The 18,850-nt window shown below is 35.4% G+C and overlaps 1 protein-coding gene across 28 annotated transcripts in view; it reads left to right on the top strand.

The window, feature by feature from the left end:
* The window catches only part of celf2 (cugbp, Elav-like family member 2), a 207,546-nt gene extending 193,786 nt beyond the window's left edge, over positions 1 to 13,760 (top strand). For 7 of the 28 annotated variants that reach the window (XM_088645332.1, XM_088645316.1, XM_088645338.1 and 4 more), the window contains 6 exons: positions 131 to 265; positions 2,399 to 2,530; positions 5,099 to 5,296; positions 5,925 to 6,068; positions 7,318 to 7,489; positions 8,755 to 13,760. In XM_088645332.1, coding sequence (XP_088501458.1) covers positions 131 to 265; positions 2,399 to 2,530; positions 5,099 to 5,296; positions 5,925 to 6,068; positions 7,318 to 7,445 — 737 coding nt within the window. In that variant the 3' untranslated portion in view covers positions 7,446 to 7,489; positions 8,755 to 13,760. The remainder of the gene's footprint in view (positions 1 to 130; positions 266 to 2,398; positions 2,531 to 5,098; positions 5,297 to 5,924; positions 6,069 to 7,317; positions 7,490 to 8,754) is intronic. The other 21 variants (XM_088645320.1, XM_088645328.1, XM_088645331.1 and 18 more) reach the window with 12 other exon arrangements.
* The last annotated feature ends 5,090 nt before the right edge of the window (positions 13,761 to 18,850 follow it).

Genomic DNA, 18,850 nt, shown 5'->3' with positions numbered 1-18,850 from the left:
TGGGTACTTGTTTTAACTTCTCCTGCTTCAAAAAAAATTTTTAAAAATTGAACAGACACAATTGTTCCGGTAGTGATGAGGTCCGCACCACCTCATTAATTTTATAAATCCTTTTTGGCTCCTTTTTTAGGTATGAATGCTTTGCAGTTACAGAACCTGGCAACTTTAGCAGCAGCTGCAGCAGCAGCACAAAACTCAGCAGCAACTTCGAATGCAAACCCTCTGTCTACAACCAGTAGTGCCCTTGGAGCACTCGCAAGCCCAGGTAAAACCTGCTCAGAGGGGACCAAATTTGGGGGACGTATGATTTTGTTTATGCATCTCATGTATGCGCCCTATTTTTGAGAACGTCCATACTTTTTTTGTGTATTCATTTGCCCTTAACTCCATTTCACTTTTCATTACGTAATCATACAGTCTTCCCAGAGCAGTCATCGTTCCTTTTCCTTCCGTGTGAAGTTTGGTCAAAGGGAAGCATTCTATACATTTGTCTTTTTGTGGAGATTTTTTTTTAATGTGTGGCGTCACTGTTAGCACCTGCGAGCGTTGGAAAATACCAGTTTTTTTCTTTTTGATGGATAGCTATTTTAGGAATTTTAGAATTTGGCAGCTTTACTTACCTTGCTTTCCCTTTCTTCCAGATAATCTGAAATAGTTTTCGAATTTCTAGCCATCAATTGCTAACTTTAGGATAAAAGATAAAAACGTCGGCCAGACTATTTGGAAGTCTCATAAATGGAATAAATATAAAAGTATGCAATATACTGAAAAGAACATGAGCATGTTGCTTTATGGGAATGGTGGCTGTGTGGTGTGTTGGAGCTTAAAAAAAGCAAAATGCTGTTGTTTGAGCAGAGCATGGGTGATCCCTATGCATGAAGCAACGGAGTACTTGTGGATTGAACCATAGGTGGGAATATGGTGACATGGTGAGATAAGGAGTGGGTTTATCACTGCTGAGGAGGATACGCTGATCCTAAAAATTCAGCTCTGCTAACTATAGCAGAGATTGTTGAACACGGAAGCCGCAAAGCAGAATCATGCTTCTGTTGAACTACATGTGACTCCAGTAGCTATCTCTCTCAGCAGCCAGTGTTATTAGTCTTCCTGGGAGGTGTAGAGGAAGGAAAAGATAAAGCTAGGAGTAAGTAGCAAAAAACAAAATGGGGAAATGAATCTTGACGATTCATCTTTGCTGTTTATAGGCTGGGTGCACAGTACCTTTGAGGACCTAAAACTGGGTTAGAGTAGAACTGCAATTGCTTGTAATCTCTGTGGGGGTAGAGTACATCTTGTTATGATCTAGGATTCTTGCTTGCTTTCTTGCCTGTTTTAGGCTGATTAAACAATTCTATTATAGCTTACTGTAGTTGCAATATGTTGTTTTTTATGTCCGTTACTTAGATTATTTCATCATTGTGTGATGGATTGAATATAAACTAAGCATCTTAAATAGTTTTGGATTGTTAAGTATTATATCTGTCCTTAGAAACACTCATTAGAGTATTTTTTGTTGAAAGACGTATCATTGTTGACTGCATTTTAAAATTCATGATTTCTTTTCTTCATGTCTTGCTTAATGACTGAGTGGGTTACAGTGCTTCAGGATTTCCTTAATTTCCAAATCCCACAAATCTATTTTACTGATCTGTCAGTATTTACTAAGGGTTTTTGAGAATACCTTTACAAGCTAATTTCTGGACAGTGCTTGATTTTTAAAGATGTTTTTTATAGATGAATTGTTTTCACAGTGCACATAAGAGGAAATGATAATACATTTGGATAAAGATTAATAGTTATTCTTACAATACATTCACGTGAAAGCATAGAATTAAGGTATTTATCTTCTACTGTATATGCATCTTTGTATTACCAGTAGTTTACTTGCTTTGGGAGGTTATTGCATGATAATTATCTGCTATGAACAGTAGTAGTTAATTACCGTAATCGTCAAGAAATATCTTGGCTTGCTTGTCATGATAACTATTTGGGTAAGTAAAATGCACAGTAAAGAGAGCTCTGCATTTTGTTTAGTGCATGTGGTTTAGAATCGACATCTACTGATTACCTTATTGAAAACGAGATCTGTTCCGAAATTGTTCTGTACTAAAAGGTATGCGGGGGCCATGATTTAACACAGCATGTTCATGCTAGTTGTAATGTCATTGGTATTCTGTATGTGCACTGAATCATCCAGACCAGGGATTACTTTTGTATCAAAACATACTGATCTACTATTTGGAGAATGGGTCAGAATATTCAAGTGACTGGTAATTTCAGTCGTTTGTGCTGCAGTTCTGAAACAGACTTCATTTCTGAATCCTCTCGTGCCATGTTTCTGTGTGGGTCCTTTTTCTGACACCTCCCCACATTTTTTCTGCCTCGTCTTTCATTTCAGTAGCTGGGACAACTGCAAACTCCAATGCAGGGGCCGCTATGAACTCCCTTACATCCCTGGGAACTCTGCAGGGGCTTGCCGGAGCCACAGTGGGGTTAAACAATATTAATGCACTAGCAGGTACCGTTAACAGTGAGTATTCACACATCATGCCGCCTCACCACCCACTGATTCACTTTCATTTGTGAGGAAATTTGTGTAGTTCATTGAGTGCCTGAAGTCATGGCAGAGCAGAGTCAGCCCAACTGAGGGCAGAGCCCTAGAGACCCCTGAAAACAAACGTATTTATTCACTTCTCGTTCACTTCTTTTCAATCCATGTGTTCCTAGCTTTCTCAATTTGTACTATCTACAACATATAAATTCTGATGTATGTCCTGCTCACAGGAAAGGAGGTTGAAAGCACCTCAGGAACCAGAGACTATAGTTACATTTCTAGCCCCCTTGCTAAGGACAAGAAACTGAAACTATATTGAACTTTGCAAGGTACAAGTATTTTTCATTTTAAAAGTAAATTTTAAGTATGGTTATCCCATTTGGCATACAAGTTATAAAAAATTCTAAGACTGGCCTGTCTTCAAAGTAATGTGAAGGACCTAAAAGGCTTTATAGTAAATATCTGTGTTGGAAGAACTACTAGTTTACTAACCATCCCTTGAATTATTTTATCAGTACGGTCTTGTCTCAATCAGGAGAAAAGACATCTGGTAGAGAATAGCAAAGTTGTTAGTTTTTGTGAGTGGCGCAACGTTGAATGATTTTCAGTAGTTCCAATCTCCACCATTGCAGTGCAACCTTGAATCTGTGCTGCTGTTCTTTAACTAGGCTTGGTATATGACTTTTCTTAACTGCCTGAGTCACTGGGAATCTCCATAATCATTCTTTCTTGTCCACTAAATGTCCCGAATGTCCACTAAGAGCTAGGTAGTTAATTGGTAGTAGTTAGTTAGAAGAATTGGATTCGGATTGTATTCATAGTGAGACATTAAGATCTTTTAAAAAAGGATTAGTTTTTGTGGAAAATAACTTGGAAGCAAAGCAAGGCTGGATGTGTGCTGGGGTGGAAGACCTCCAAGGAAAAAAAACATGTTGCTGCTCTGAGTGGTGTTGTTGGACCAGTACACTCCTGCCTCTAAACAAGAATGTCCTAATCAGTCTTCCAATATAGTAACTGGCGACACTAGTAAGGAAGGTGCCGTCCTTCGGATAAGACATTCAGCCAAGGTTCTGTGTACGTGGTCAATAAAGTTGCTACCACGTGGTAAGAACAGGGATGTCAACAACCATGTCCTGAATGAATTCTAGTCTAACCTTCCCAAAGTTCCATCCGAATTGAATTGGTGAATCAGATTCTCACTATGCTCGGGCTGCTATCGCATGATGGCTGCTGCAAGTCACCCACCTGGGTGATGCACTTCAGTGGTGGATTTAAAAGAATTTCACAGATCTTTTTTAAGTAGTTTTCACTTTCATATGCATATTGCATTTTTCATTCAAAGTGGGCTGCACTGCTTACAGTACTTTCCATTTCTCTGTCTTTGATTTATATATAACTTTTATTTATCATCATAGCTACAGTATTCATATATCACACATACTAGCAATCCAGGAATTAGTCTGCATCTGAGCTTCATGTGCCTGTATTCCAGTTGAAAATGATTAATGCAAATTAGTCAAGTTCTTCTGTCAGTATACTTAAGGTTTTAGTGTGTTCATAATGTGTTTTGACATTCCCATCTGCATGTTACTTTTTACCACTAAAACGATGACAAAAGTTGTTTGCATGTTTTGTGTATAATCAAAAGCTTTTTCCATTTTGGTGTATCGATATGCGGTCTTTAATGCCATTGTTTCTTGAGGTTCTACATCAACACTACACTGTTAGTGACTCAAAAGTCAAAATCTATGGAACAGGGGAAAATACATTTATTTTTAAATTTATTTAGTTTCTTTAAACTTAATTCTGCTCCACAGATGAACCCAATAAGTTGTCAGTTTTTGTACTTCCCTACTAAACTTTTTTCATCATACAAGCTTTATTGTTGCTGGTAGCAATCTTCTATGAATGGATGGCTGTTGTTCCAGTGTTTAAAATTTAATCTTGATACCCCTTGCTAGAATTTTAAGGATACTCACAATTTAATTAAATACTAAAGGTCAGAGCAGCAATTAGTGATAATAAATTCATGGCCCATACTTTTAGGAACAATTATTATTTATTCAGTCCCTAGTGACAAGACTGTCAAGTGCCTTTCCAGATTATATATATTACTTTGACTTCACACTAACAGCTGCAGGAATCAATTCTAACCTCATTTCAGGCCACAGTTACTTAACAGGGAAAAGCCAAACATCACATTAAAACTAATGGCTTTTTGAAAAAAGTTAATATGCGTAAGAAAGTCAATTTAAAAAAGCTTTACGGATAATGATTTTTTTTTTCCCCAAAAAACAAGTTTTGTTTTTAAATGTCGCACGTGGCCTCAAGGAACAGTTGCAGCGGCTGCGGTCTTGGTGTCTTCTCTCTTGTCAGTTGACAGGCCCGTGACATTAACTGTTTTGTTTGCAGTGAAAATCTGGTGAAGTGCTGAGTTGCATGGAGTTCTCCATAGCCTCTCTGTTCTGTGTGTCAGTGTGTTTTGGGAAAAGCGCTAATGAATAAGTGCAATTTTCTTTCTTTATTGTTGGGTTTTATGTAAAGTTGCTCAAATGCTCTCAGGTATGGCGGCCCTAAATGGAGGACTTGGTGCCACAGGGTTGACTAATGGAACGGCTGGTACCATGGATGCCCTGAGCCAGGCTTACTCAGGAATTCAGCAGTATGCTGCAGCAGCACTTCCCACATTGTACAGCCAGAGCCTGCTCCAGCAGCAGAGTGCGGCGGGCAGCCAGAAAGAGGGTGAGTGGTTCCGGGGAACGGGGCCAAATCTCAGCGCCAGCGGGAGTCTGGCATTTCCTCAGGTATTCCACAGTCCCAGCCTTTCCCAGATTTCTTTTTGTGGTCAGAAATGTAACAACAGAGCACCATGTATACAGGGGTTTGAAGGATTCTAAAGCATAAGGAAAAACCTAAGCAGAACGCTTTTCTTTTCTGTATTAGGTACTGTGCAGTGCTTGATATTCACATTAGGGAATGCAGTGTGGTTAATTCCACTTCTTTGAAGGCTTTGACCATATGAAACAGTGGATTATTTGTGTATTTGTAGATTTGGGTTAAGCACCTGGAGGGTTTACTGATTTACTGATTCGTGTGGCCAGCTTTAACACATATTACTAATTTCCAATGGCTGCATAAAGTGGTGTTGTAGGTAAACAAGAAAATGCACATTGGTATGTGGAACGATCGTTTAATATTAAAGGAAACATGCATCAGATGGCTAAGTACATCAGTTGATGAACTGATGCAGCAGTTAAGTTGCAGAATCTTAAAATAGATGTAGGAAAAGATGAAATTATGTATAATAGTTGTACTACAGACATGCTAAGGTCCAGACTAAGTGAATATCTTCTCCCTTGGTTGTTCCCAGGGCCAGAAGGTGCAAACTTGTTCATTTACCACCTTCCCCAGGAGTTTGGAGACCAAGACATCCTGCAGATGTTCATGCCTTTTGGAAATGTTGTCTCTGCTAAAGTCTTCATTGACAAACAGACCAACCTGAGCAAGTGCTTTGGTACGTCATTATGAAGAACTGAAGCGAATAGTTTTAACATTTTATGCAACAACATTATTTTTCTGTACGTGGCGAGTTTTTAGGGAAGACCATCTTAATTAGTTCTAGTTTGAAATTTAAAGTCATCCTAATAAAAATAAAATTAAAATAAAAAATAGATGCAAATGTTACGCAGCTATGGAATGACTTTTAGCTTACAAAAAACAGTAGTCTTAGAACTTGACAGAATCTGTAGTTTTGAAAATGATACATATTCAGTTGTAGAAAACTAAGGCAATGTCTAAGAAAACCAATTTAATTTTAATTTTAATTTGTATGTGTTTTAGATTATTCTAAACATGTTATGTGAACAAACAATAGCACACTACATTCTTTTACCTTATAAGGTATACAGGGATTTAACCTCTGTTCTTTTGGACTCTGGACTACATTATTTTCTTTGTGTCTACTGGAAAGTTTTCACAATTCCAACACACTGTTTAGGAAGAATGCTGAAAAGATTAATGTTTTTTTGAGTCCACTAAATTAGGTTAGTATTACTCAGGTTTGTGTTCAGTTTTTCAATGGTGGGGTTGTTCTTCCAAGTTAGTAGCAGAGAATAAATTGCAAATTCATACAAACCAGACAATGTCATTGACAAAATCTTAAATTCTAAGATTTATAATGGAGCACTTCTATCACTATTATTATTAATGGACATTACTGATCAGGAGTGTCCTCTGATCAGTCATTTATGAATGAATTCCAAGAACAGCTTGATTTAATTTCCTTCATATTAAATTGGTCATATTTTGTGTTTTCTGCACTTTGTGTTAAAAGCATGTTGTCTTCTGGGGCTGGCTGCTCTGACAGGACCAAAAAACGGGATCAGATAATGGCTTATTGGATGCTCTGATCTGCTGATCCTATTTTTTTTATAGGAGAAGGGTGAACTGGAGACTGTCACTGTACTCATAGGAAATAAAAATGTTCAAGCCTTACAAAAAAACAATAATGCATTTTAGGAATTAAAAAGAAGAGACATTTTGAGAATCAGGAAACACTTTTTCCGCACGAGGATTGCTGGCAGGTGTAAGAAGGTGAAGATGATAATGGAATAAAACGTGGCTTTGAGAATTGTTTGTCATAATCTGCAGGCAGATTTGTTTGCATGGTGATGCTGGTTTAAATGCCACCCCTTTCAGCCTTTCACGTCGGTGAAGATTTTTCTTTCTTTTTCCCCCTGTTATGTTTTTCCCGGCGCTTGCAGGTTTTGTTAGCTACGACAATCCCGTCTCCGCACAGGCCGCCATCCAGGCCATGAACGGCTTCCAGATCGGCATGAAGCGCCTGAAGGTTCAGCTGAAGCGCTCCAAGAACGACAGCAAACCGTACTGATCTTAGCACTAGACGTTTACAGCTCTTATGTTAGCAGTGCTAGGGTAAGTCCCAAATGAGCCACGCCTGTCTCAGTATGGAGGCTGAGGAGGAAAACTTGCTTGCCAACTTTTCACCCGAGAGAGACAGTTTTTCTTTTTTTTTTTCTTTTTTACATGAACGCTTCCATTCCCACCATTTCTCATGTGGTTGCAATGACTAGCTGTTTTCAGTAGCTGTTGAGTTGTGTAGTATATTTGATTTTTTTTTTATTATTTATTACTTCGTTGAAAAGGTTCGCTTCATTAACCTAAGACTGCCGTCTTGAAGATTTCTGGGAAAAAAAAATGTGCAATTTAACTCTTAATTTCTGGTGCCACCTGAAGCCCTTGGAAAGGGAATCAGGCTGCTTCATGGACCCACTCAATATATTCTGCAGGCACCAGTTGATTATGGGTTAATTTTGTTGTGGCCTACCTTGTAGTCAATGCCAACAGAAGCACTAATATGTTATTCTACAGATGTTGTTCCAATGATTTTATTTATTTTAGGAAAAAAAATTATTTTATGAATTAGATAGACTTTACATTACTAGGTCAGATCACATTGGTCTTTGTTGGAACGGGGTATTGTAATGAACACAAAACACCTTAAATCTGTCTAAAGCTAAAGGGTTATGGGGAAAAAAAATAACTGAAAATACTTGATGTTTCTTGAAAGATAAATTCAAAGTAAAGAAAGCCACAGGCCTGTAAATTTTATTTGTAAAAAAAGCAGTTCTATTTTTATACAAAAATTTTTACTGCCTCAGAAAAAAAAACAAATTTATTTATTGCCTAATGTTAATTTATTGGATACCTAAAGAACAGTTCTCATTTACTAGCTAGATCCTTGTGAAGTAGTCTTCTAGAATTAAAAACTCTGTGCCAAGAAAGGACTTTTTTTTCCTCCCCCATCTTCCCATGCTGCTGACCCCCAGATCTGCAGTATTCACGCTTCTTTGTTGTGTGTTACTTGTGTGGTTATTTTTGTTTGTTCTTTCCATAATTAGTTATATTCAGCTGTGTGACTTTTCTCCTATGTTTGTTTGTTTAAAAAACAAAGTAGTTTTCTCCCAAAATACATCCATCACCTGCCACTGATGGATTGCTTTGGGTGTTAAATGTGTGTGTTTTAGAGAGAGAATATTTAAAAAATGCAAATTATAAAATGAACCATAGCTTCTAATAACCTGTGATTTGCATTGTTTTTTCTTGTACCCATGAAAATGATTTTGTTTCTGCTGCATAGACTCTGTGTAACTTTTTACTCTTCCTTGTTTTTTCCCTAGACATCTCCATGCCCGTTAGTTCATCGTTTGCCTAGCATGTCCCTGTGGCGTCCAAAAAACAAAAAAAAGTTTCATCGTCCCGTCATTGTTTCTGATGTCTTTCTGACCTCACATCATAACTTGGTCCTCCTACTGACCTTTGAACCTAGCTTGACCTTTGAACGTGCATGTGACCTCATTTAGCTTTGAATAGTGGGAAGTCAACATGAAAGCATAACTGCATTCATACAAGACTGAAACTTTAGAATCTTAAAAACATCTGGAAAAAAACAACCTGTGGCAAAATGTTTTCTGTTTTATTTTTTATTTTTCCTTCTTTCATCAAAGCAAACTTGAAAGTATTATACAGGGATTGGCATTCTGCCAGGTTGCTGGTACCAATAGCAATATGTGTCCAGGAGCATAGAATGTCGGTTTCTAAGTTAAATAGACTACTTCCAAACAGTTTGAAAAAACTGTCTGATTAATATAGAATCTCTCTTAGAGCTCTGTAATAGTTTTTACATTTTTCAGGCAGTGTAAAGTTTTTTGATAAGGCCATTTTAAGTGGCTCACTTTCTCATTAAAACTATATATAGAACCACTTTTTTCTAGAATAGTTTAAGGAAAAAAGATTTGCCCTGTTTTGGGGGAAAATGCTACCTACTTGTGTCACCTTTTGCTGAACTGATTCACAGTTAGACAATCCGTGGTTAAATGCACATGAAATGACCTATATTTTATACTGTTTAAATGTATAGAGAAAAAGTAACTGTAAACCGTGTTAACGCTGGTGCTTTTTGTGGGTTAAGTTGTGGTATCATCACGAGTCTTAAGGTCTTAAGTGTTTCATGTTTTTAAAGACAAGACTAAAAATCGGTTTACTTGAACAATAGACGAAGCCTTTCATATTTTCTTTCTTTTTTAATGAGTCCTATTTGCTAAATTTCTTGTTGGGTAAAAGTAAAATTACAAAAAAAAATTGTGTTGGCTTGTAAAGCATTGATGTCATTATTTTTCTTTCTATTGTGGGAAACGATATAGATGTTTTATTGTTCAGCAAAATGTGATTTTTTTTCTTTTAAAGAGAAACCTAAATCAGTGGAATTTTAGTGCCAAATTCCAAAGGTACTTCCTGCCTAGAGCTTCAGTGTGTTTCTTGTGAAAAAGTTATTTGATAACATGGGTATTTTATTACTTAGTGTTTTGTATGAATCCCTCATATTTAAAAATATAGATTTAAAAAGGTTTGTTAACTTGCTATTCTGTGGTCTTGTTGCCTGAAAATGTTAATGTTTGTTAATTCTCTTTTTGCTTTTTTGTAAGATGTAAAAGTGCCCATGTTTCACTTATTTGAACATCACACACCAGTGCTGTGAAAGCAAACCTCACAATCTTCTTTCCTTTATATGATGTATGAAAACCCCTAATGGTGAAAATCTCTACAGCCTTTCCTTAGTTCTTCCTAAAGTCTATGTTAAAACAGCCCTTCGTATTCATCATTAATACTCTGCCACAGGAGTTTTGTGTTTAGTCACCAGCTACGAAAGGGACAGAGGGCCAAAGCCTTAGCTTTTAACTTTACACCATTTCAGTCTCTACTGGCCTTCTTTTCAACACATAAAGCTGACATTTTTGTTTGTTGTTCAGGATGTTTTATGCTCCCTGTGCGTGTCCCTATAAACCCATTTCTGCTTTTTCTTTGAGACAGCTAGGTCATTTTCCTTCGCCTCCAGCCCCAAGAGGGTGAATGTTTAGTAATTTATTACAGGGTTAAGCTTATCGAATGCCAAGGATGCAGTATTATCAATGCGAAGTTCCAAATTATTCCAGCCTAATTGCCACTGGATTTGTGCTGCAAGCACTGAGGGAAGGGATTTTTTTTTCTGCTGTTGTTTTAGTCAGGAAAATTATGTAGAACAAAGTCTTACGAGTTCTTGAGTGAATACAGTGTTTGGATTTAAACCATTTGGGCAGTTGACATAAAGTTTTAATAAAAACATTGTTTTAGCTAAAACAAATAAAACAAATAAAAGCATTTGCTTGATCACTCCGATATTTAGTCATAGAGGTAAATTTGACAATGAGGAGAGGAACTGGGGAATATGGGTTATGACACCTCAGTGTAGTTACTACTGTCTATTTAGTGTATAACGTATGTGTAGATCTACAGAACCAGCAAATGAATATGCAAAATATATTTTTGGTGTTGGGATTTGTTCTACAGATATTCAAATATGAACGTATAATTTCAGATCTGTTTCATTAGTTGCAGGTTTAGCAAAAAAAAAAATATTGAAATATCAATGGTTCACTAATTTACAGAATAAAATTAGCATAATGTAAGTAAAGTAGAGACCTCAAAAACAGTATCCTAACCAATTACAGTGTTTTAGATACTTTAAATTGTATAACACTGAAAATAATTCATTTTGTGTTTAATATTTTCACATTAAATTTTGCAGTGCAGTTATACCTGTATTTGCTGCCATTACCAACAGTCACAAAGACTAAGTTTGTCTTTAGGAGCAATATGTTTTAAAAAATGATGCCGTGATTTCTAACTCACCACCCGCCTTAAATGAGGGAACTGACCACAAATTCAATTTTTACTCATTTTAGAAGGAAGTGTTCTTTGAAGATGATACACCATGGACATAAATCAGTGCACATTTTAAAATGTTTATTTAAATAAAAAGATAATTCCCTCTCCTGGGACCAGCTAGCATATGTGTATTCAAATAATTCAGTAGTCCGTCTGCTGCTTAATTGAGGCAGTTATAACGTATTTAACCGCATTAGTAAAAGAACAATAATAGGTGTAACCGACAAACAATATTGTATAAAACTGGTAAATTTATTTATTATGGTAGCTGAATAAATTAGGAACCTACTGTACAATGTGTACTGTACTGTGCAAGCTAAAAATACAATTGGAATATACCTCAACATTGAAACTTTTACATTGTTACTTAAATTTTAATCCTATCTTAAATTTGATTAGATTTGGCAAAATGCAAGCAGTATTGTATATGATCAATATGTATTAGAGCTCCATTGTGCACGTACGTTGTTTTTTTTCAGATTAAAGATTTAAATATAAGTGAATGTATCAGGCAACCTCCTTTGACAAAGTGGCTGTCAGTGCTTAAGTGGCACTTTCAGCAGTATGAAAACCTCATTAATTTGTGGAAATGTGACAGAAATCATGAAGAAGATAATTTAATAATGTCTGATGATTCGCATGAATTCTTACAATACTGTAAATAAGGGCACATAAAACAATTGTCAAGACCAATCTTTTTTATGTCTTTTAGTTATAAAAATGATAAAAAAGGACACTGACTGTGGGTATGAACTTAATTTCTACAAGTTTAAAAAGTTAAAAGTATGTAAAGGTGCCATATATGTTAATATTGTAAAAACTGCCTGCATAAGGACTATCAGACTTTGGTTTAAGGACTCTAATAAAACTAAACTGGTGTTTGACAGTGAATTTAACATTGTCATTAATACATGCTGATACCTGCCTTCTCATGTAAAGACTTGCTGCACAATTTCTTGTTTAAAGCTTTTAAGGAATCATCTACTTTGAGGACTGCATTTGCACTCTGCACATATGTGAGTTTAATGTATTTAAAGGAGCTTTGGTACTATGTTTTAATTTTTAGCTGTTGGTAATACTTATTTCCCTTTTGTTACATAAGCAGAACAAATGCACGTATTTCAACAACAGTTTTGCTTACACATGTTGATTGATTTGTTTTTAGCACAACATTTTATCTTTTCAAAACATTCAAACATTTAATGGATATGAGAGTAGTGATGTACTCATTTGACGTTTTTTTTTACTCACCATACATAGTTAAGTTTGGTAAAATAAACTGGAATGTGGTAGAGTATGTGTGTATCTAAACATGTGATACCTGTGACCTCATTGTTAAGGGATGTTGTCCTGTTTTTCACTGGTATCCATTGACTTAAAATCTTAAACTTGATAAAAGTCACCTTAAATGTTTTTAGACAAAGAAAACATACTGTATGTGATTGAATATATGGAGCATGTTTAATGTTTAAAAGCACAATACAGAAGTCCTCAAAGAAGAACTGTTGAGCTTTCTCACTTTAGGGGTTGTCATTTCCTGGCTTATTGTAATCTTAAATCATGTCACTGTTTTTTTAATTATTATCTTAAGTGCTATTTAACAACAAAAAACTGTAGTTTCATTGCATTTTGGCTAATGTCAAATGGAAAAATGTATTTGTGTTTTTCTGTGCTGTAAGAGCTGTTGTCTGTAGATTAATATCATTTTGTTTAGGATTATAAGAATTTTAGTAGTTTTAAGTATTGTCTTGAGAAAAGCCAAAGTTAATGCATTTCAGTGGAAACTGTAAGAACATTTGAGTGTGATTTCTGTTGTTAATGACACATTGGATTCTGTTGTTTGATGGAATTTAAGTCAAAAAAGCAGGCTTTCCTATTTCTACAACTGATTGTACTTATGCATTTTGTACCAGTGGAACTTTTTATACTGGAGATTAAAGGAAAAAATATTGGAAAATTCTCTGGCTTCCTCATGTGAGCCAGATTGTGACTGATTCTGAGTTTGATTTCTGGTTGGCATAACGAAAGTTGGGTTTTGATATAAGATTTTTTAGAAGAACTTTGGCTTGCTTTCCTCTTTCTCTTCTTTTCTTGTTTTGTTTTGATTTATTTTTGCATATACATAGTAATAGAAGTTTGTCTAAACAAAGCGGTAAGTTTCTCTTTATGTATTGTGCAGTTACATGATAAGATAATTAGGATTAGACGTATTTAGTCACCTTCAGTGGATAAATGTATTAGTTTAACAAAGAGAAAAATAATTAGGGGTTTGCTTTTAGCTGTTTAGATTTTTCTGATTCTCCTGTCCTCATTGTGAACATAACCGTGTAGTTGGAACAGTCAGACTTATTTTTGTAACGTATGTTATTGTGTGATGCAGTTTTTTGCTTCTGTCTCCAATATTAAACCATTTTTCCTAATACTTGTCTCTCTTTTTGCGTGTTGTATTGTTGGTGATTGTCTGACGTTGTAACACATTCACACACTTTGATGTTCCACGTCTCCTGTTTCTATTTGTTGTGTATACAAGTTACAGTCGATTCCATCTCAGTGAATACCAAGACAGATTATATATATCCAGTAAATATACATATATGTGCCCATATGTATATTTCTGTGTGGTCTAAATTATAAAATTCCATATAATGAAGGATGATCTGGCAGTTATGTTGAATATAGCATATAATAATCTTTACGGCATTCCTGCAGGATCTTCATTGTTAAAAGTCAGTTTTAAACTCCAGAAATGCTCCAGTGACAGCCCTGTTACAAACTGATTTTAAGAACTTAAACTGATTTCTCTACCAAGAGAAAAAATGGAAACCACATTTAGTCCTCACTTAAGCTTTAACATATACCTATATCTATGGTTAAGACATTAGTAAAGTCAGTAAATTATTGGATTGATAAAAAATACATACATTGCTTTAATTAGCTTTGTTAATACACTTAATCTCTTTAGGTGCCTAAGCCTTTTGTGCACATACATGCAAGGTTGGCAGGCAAAATGGTTGGTTGAAAGAAAAGGCTAACTATTCCTGATAAGTGAATCAATCGCCTTGGCTATCTGGTTATTCACTTATCAGGAATCGACTGTACTGCTGATCAGCCAGTTGCTTCTTCTGTTTCTCATCTCTGTTGTAGTTCACTACTCTTACTGTGTTCTGTTTTCTCCTACATTCCCAATATAAATATGAAAAAAGAAAGAAGTTGATGTACATTAATTTCATCTATGAATTTTTTTTCATAACCATAAGCTTTAAATAGCCTATTTAGTGTTGCAATCTAAATGTGAAATACATTGATTACATATCAAAATTTTCTCCAAAGAATCATTTTCTTACTTTGTATTACATTTCTTCAACCTAACACATTTTAGTCACAACACTTGCTATTTTTAACGTATTAACAAAACGTTGTCATGATCCTGGAGTATCAGCATTTTGTTGTTCATCTTGCTTCTCAAAAAATGTAAAGTTTCAAAGTCTTTGTCACTCTGCCAGCTAACTTTACATTTTCTGTATTCTGAATGTTCATTTCCCTGATTAGGTCCCAATTCTACAAATACTTTTGTTAGGTGAGGTTTTTATGATTTTGATTTTTTTGGTTTTTGTATCTAACGATAGAAACCCAACTGTGCAAGGCCAAAGATATTGCAGTATGTATATTTTGTTGTTTGTTTGCTTATACCTCTCTTATACAGCATAAGGACCGTGCTTGTGATCCATGGCCATCAGGTGTAGTGAAACGGTAGAATGGAACATCCACAAGGTTTCGGTCATAGTGACTTACCCGTTCCGAGTCACAAAAGGCGGTCACAGAGATACTGCCTTCAACACACCTTTCTCCTTAGAAAAAAAGGAATTTCCAATTAAATTAAAAGTGACCACAAAAGAATTTGTGGTTTGGGACACATTACATACATTATGGCTTGGGACAACAACAGCAACCACTAATTGTGGGTTATCTAAAACAACGTCTACAATGGCTTTTAAATTATAGAGCGACTAGTTGCTTTCATTATTTTTTACATGATTGATGGTGGCAGGGAGGAGTAACGCAGTTTTATTACAGTAATGTTACACATAAAGGTCTGTCCAAGTATGGCTTCATCTGAGGCCTTGGCATGAGAAATAAAGGCCCTCAGCTCCTCCCAACAGGAATTAAAGTTTACAGCTTGACAAATGGTCAGGAATATGGCTAACTGACATACTAAATGTGAAAACAGGCGGAATTGATTCTGGATGACAAATTGATTTACGTTTTCACAAAAAATTATAAATGTGTTGCATTTCATAAAATGTTTCATTAATACCTGTTCTGCAAAAATCAAATTTGTATATAATGCAATGCATAATGGTTCATCTCAATTCCCAAAATATTGTCATACGTTATACTAAATATTTACTACATATTAAAAAAAAATTAGTTTATGCATCTTAAGAGATAGAACGCTCTGAAGAAACAGACCACAGATGAAAGTTCATTCCTAAGTATTTTTGTCAAACTTGGTCCAAAACCTGGAATTCATACATTAAGTAAAAAGACAAATGTTGGAGAAAGTTATATGGGATACAACAATACAAAAGGGTGAAAAAGAAAATCTGCTGTATAAAAAAAGAATTACAATCATTTATATTTTGACTAGATTTTAGAAAATCTGCCAACAATGTTCTGGTTTAAATGAGTACTCTTAATCCAAAAAAAATAAATTATATGCATCCATAGTGGTGTGCCAAATTAAAGAAGCTGTCAAACCTGAAGATACTAAGTGCCCAGGCCCATTACTATCAGGAGACTAATGTTACTAGTGTGTTGTGGCTAAGTGTAAATGTATTTGTGATACTATAATTTCAATATGTACTAGATGAAGCAATCAGTTTAAATTTCTAATCTGTCCCTGGGAGTTATGTGGACAGTGAAGTGGACTGAAGAGAACTTCAGTGCTGAAATAATAAGATGAGGGGTTTTATTGTAATTTACTGGATTCAGGCTTGTTTTCTAATATGTTAATGTATAGCAACACTGTAAAAGCCAGAAGTGCAGTAGAAATATAAGCAGGCCAGCATGTGGAAGATCTTGTGTACTTGCACTGTTAACAGTGCCGAGTGTTATCTGTCAAGAACACATTTTATGAGTAATGAATTTGTACCACTTTTGGAAAAGCTGCAGAATGTACAAAATGAGCAGGACAGTAGGAATGCACCAGGATTGAAACTTATCATAGTGTCATGGACATCACAGTATATAAAAATTGTTTTAATTTAAATACAGTAATTCAGGGTATACATTTAGTATATTATTTATACTACATTCTTGATATTGAGCCTTTCATATGAGGAGTCTTAGCATCTTATAAGAATGAATCTGTCAGACTGGGTCTTGGCCTATTTCTGTTATAATTAAAGGTTGTGAATCAGAATACATCAAGCAGCTGAAATTGTGCTCACTGTAACATCAGAGTCACTAACAAAATGTACTTAAGGGAACATTTACAGCCTTGTCCATCAAGTTTCACAATACGAATGTTAATTTAAGTTGACTTAAATTTTCAGTTCTCTGGATTTAATTATTGCCTGATGCTGCAAATTTCATTTTTAAAATGGTACCATTTCAGATTATAATGCACTGGTTTCAGTATTGTAGCACTTTGTAAGTTGCATGACTTTTTTACACAACAGTTTTTAATACCATTTGTTCAAAGTGACCCAGATCCAGCACTGAATATTTATGCACACAATATTTTAAACCCCGTATCGCTAGAAGTAATTTGGAGTAATTGGAATAAAGAACATAAGATAATGAAAATGAGAAATTCACCCCATCATTCTCAATTTAAGACTTTAACTATTCCCAATAGGATATCACAGATAATGGAAAATGCTTTCCTGGCTGAGGCCACATTGATAAGACTGAATGAAGTTCTAGATCAGATTTGAGAAACATTTCACTTGAGGTAATTTTGTCAAATGCTCAAATGCAGTGTCTTTTTCCTGCTTGTCACTGCAAAAAGAACTGCTAACAATGTATACAAAACCTCAAGTATAAGTTTTAAAAAAAAATTCAGGGGTTTTTATGAAGTAATTGTTACAGTTGGTGCAGAATGTAAGGACATAGAAGCTCTTGGGAAACAACTGGAGTTTCTATCTACACACACTGCATAGCACAAGTGACAGTTTAAAAATGCTATAAGGACCAAGTGAAAGCATAAAAACATTATGGGATTATGTTAAAGGAGATGAATTTGTAAAAATAGAAAATGAAATCTGGCCTAAATGGTAATGAAACTACAACAATCATTAAATTGAAATCATGAATTATGAAACACTTTGACTAACATAATAAACATATAAGGCATTTGACCATGCATACTTAAACTCCAATATTATGCTGTAAGCATAAGGCTGATTAATGTTATACATCAATGACCAAAATTTTTTACATTACAAAAGTAGGCCAGAAAATTACATTGGCAAATAGGATATCATAGATATCAGCTACTGGCTGACCGAAATTACTCTGCATTAGCAAATAAGATTATATATCAAACATAATGATCAAAAAGGGACAAAATATATTTTTTCAGATATAGTCTATATGAAATCAGAAATCTGTATTTTCATGAAGCTTCTTAAATGCTACATTCTGATTGGAGGTGCCTTTGGAAGCAATTTTCATGTTGTAAGACATAATAATACCCAATCTATAAATCAAATTTTGATAGCACATGGCATTTAAATCTGCACATTGTGCAGCTATTTTCAATTGCTATAGTGTGTGCTGTCAACTGCTTCCTTCATTCTAAGATCACACTGGATTAATAACAGCTGCGTCCTCCATTACCACCCATTAACAACAACGCAGCAATCACTCACAGAGAGGAAAAAAAAGTTCCTAATAAAATTATATCGCGCTTTGTTATAGTAGTTTGACACTGCTTGTTGTAGCTGGTCCCTGGAAAATTGCTTTTGTAGAATCTCTGTCAACCCTGTCATCCAATAAAAGTTTAGTCAGATTTAGGTCTGGGTTAAGGGCTGTCTTTGGCTGTCATTTTGAAAGACATCTGGCCACAAGACAAATTTTCAAGACAGGGCACCTCACAACATAATGGAAAATCCTCAACAACAGTCTCTTTCTGCAACATGGATATCATTAAATATTCGCTACGCTGCCTCCAACTTATCATATACCATCGGTCCTGTAAACACAGAAAGATGCTTCACCAGAGAAAACACATTCTGCCATTATCTGTTACACCAACTGCAGTGGAGTATTGCCCAGTGCAGCAGGGTCTGCCAATGATATTGGATTCAGCACGTAGCAACATACAAACAACAGGATCTCAGCTAGGCTGGATAAGGTTCCTGCCATTAATCCAGACTGGTCAAACAATCAAACTGTTGTACAGATTGGCAGAAAGCAATCTCATCAATGAGAACAACAATAACACAGTCGTGTAACATAAATGTATTGAGATGTTCCACAACAACAACCACTTCTGGGATGGTTTGC

Source organism: Lepisosteus platostomus, chromosome 9 (genome assembly GCF_059453375.1).
Source record: "Lepisosteus platostomus isolate fLepPlt1 chromosome 9, fLepPlt1.hap1, whole genome shotgun sequence".
Taxonomy (NCBI): Eukaryota; Metazoa; Chordata; class Actinopteri; order Semionotiformes; family Lepisosteidae; genus Lepisosteus; species Lepisosteus platostomus.
This window is presented reverse-complemented; position numbering and strand designations above follow the sequence as displayed.